General features: G+C 52.5%; 1 protein-coding gene across 1 annotated transcript; it reads left to right on the top strand.

The window, feature by feature from the left end:
• Window positions 1-208: 208 nt before the first annotated feature.
• LOC150012366 (gap junction alpha-3 protein-like) lies at window positions 209-1,552 on the top strand. Its single transcript, XM_090275690.1, has one exon. It carries the CDS (start codon window positions 209-211, stop codon window positions 1,550-1,552), a length of 1,344 nt encoding a protein of 447 aa, XP_090131816.1.
• The last annotated feature ends 428 nt before the right edge of the window (window positions 1,553-1,980 follow it).

Genomic DNA, 1,980 nt, shown 5'->3' with positions numbered 1-1,980 from the left:
CATATGGCTACAAATATAAAAAAAAAGGCTGTGGACAGAGTTCTGTAACACATCCCATTTTGGCAAATGAGAGGACTGCACCCAGTAACACTATATTTCAAACCCCATGCAAAGACACACCTGCCCCTTCATCTGGTTGGACCTGAGCTCACCTGTCCTACCTGCATATTAATAAACATGTTTCCTTACAGACTGACAGTGTGGAGCAATGGGTGACTGGAGCTTCCTGGGGAGACTATTGGAGAATGCACAGGAACACTCCACAGTCATTGGCAAGGTGTGGCTGACAATCCTATTCATTTTCCGGATCCTGGTGCTAGGAGCTGCTGCAGAAGAGGTATGGGGAGATGAACAGTCAGACTTCACATGCAACACCCAGCAGCCGGGCTGCGAGAACGTCTGCTATGATGAGGCTTTCCCCATCTCCCACACCCGCTTCTGGGTGCTGCAGATCATCTTTGTGTCCACACCCACCCTCATCTACCTGGGGCATGTGCTGCACATTGTACGCATGGAAGAGAAGAAGAAAGAGCAGGAGGAAGAGCAGGTAAAGGGAAACGGCCTGCATCTCAGACCTGCTGGGCAGTGTGTGCCCAAAGACCATGGCCAGAAGGATATGACTCCCCTATGGAATGACCGGGGCAAGGTCTGCATCACCGGGGCCCTGCTTCGGACCTATGTTTTCAACATCATCTTTAAGACACTATTTGAAGTGGGCTTCATTGTTGGACAGTACTTTCTGTATGGCTTTCAGCTGAAGCCACTCTACCGCTGTGACCAATGGCCCTGTCCCAACACTGTGGACTGCTTCATCTCCAGGCCCACAGAGAAGACCATCTTCATCATCTTCATGCTGGTCGTGGCCTGCCTGTCCCTCTTACTCAATGTGCTGGAGATATACCATCTGGGCTGGAAGAAACTTAAACAGGGTATGACCAACCACTATGGCCTAGACAACCATGATTCAGGGATGGGGACCCTAAAACCTGGGGGCGTGAGCCCACTGCCCTCCTATCGTGTCCCAGCCACTGGTACTGTTGGGTGCCCTCCTTACTACACTCACTCTGCCTTTTCTCTGGGACAGGCAATGGCCACAGCCTATCCTGGGTCCCCTCCACCAGCAAATGACTTCAACATGGCAGCCCCATCCCTGACACGGAGCAAGAGCCACCGTGACAAATTGTACAATACTAACCATCACCTGCTAATGACAGAGCAGAACTGGGCCAACCAGGAGACTGAGCAGCAGAGTTCTGTGAGGGAGGTCTCCCCACCTGTGTCCATATCCTCTTCCTTTACCCCTCCAGGCAGCCCACATCCACCCCCTCAGGAGGGCAAAGCAGGCAGCAAAGAGGCTGTGCTGCTGGAGAATGGGGGCAGCAGCAGCTTGGGAGAGAGCAGACTGGGAGCGACTCCTGATGAGAGACAGCAGGCAGTGACCACTGCTGTCGAGATGCAAATGCTCCCTTTGCCCTCCACAGACCCCAGACGGTCAAGCACAGCCAGTAAGTCCAGCAGCAATCAGGCCAGACCCAATGCCTTAGCCATCTAGTCAGCTTTATAATGACCCCTTTTCTAGCAACCAAAACCAAAGTGCACTACAACTGAGCAGGCTGAGAGCCTAGAGTGACAGAGGGCACTGGAGCAGGGGGAGGTAGATCAACAGAGAGGTCAGGTTTCGGTGTCAGTGTTTGCTGTTATTAATGCTGCTGGAGTGGGGAGAGAGTTGATGCTTTCTATGGGGTTGGGAGCAAAGTAAGGCCCAGGGGCTGATGGCCTTTGAAGATATTCACTGCAACCCAAGAACCCAGAATCCAAGTGTTTCTGTCTCTTTGCGGACTGTTCTGCAGTGATAAAAAGGCAGGTGTCTGCAGGCACTTCATTTGGGGGTCATTAGGTTTCCTGTCCTGAGCTCTCCAGAGCCTCTGGGCAGCCCAGAAGGGACCAGCTGCACTTAGCCCTATCTCTATTTGACACTTG

The sequence above is a fragment of the Furipterus horrens genome, unplaced genomic scaffold (assembly GCF_987537825.1).
Source record: "Furipterus horrens unplaced genomic scaffold, mFurHor1.1.pri manual_scaffold_4, whole genome shotgun sequence".
Classification (NCBI taxonomy): domain Eukaryota; kingdom Metazoa; phylum Chordata; class Mammalia; order Chiroptera; family Furipteridae; genus Furipterus; species Furipterus horrens.
The sequence above is the reverse complement of the archived record's forward strand: the minus strand, read 5'-3'. Positions and strand labels throughout refer to the sequence as shown.

Bases quoted from the DNA above. Each gene is read 5' to 3' on its own strand.
- LOC150012366 (XM_090275690.1), top strand. From the start codon at position 209: ATGGGTGACTGGAGCTTCCTGGGGAGACTATTGGAGAATGCACAGGAA.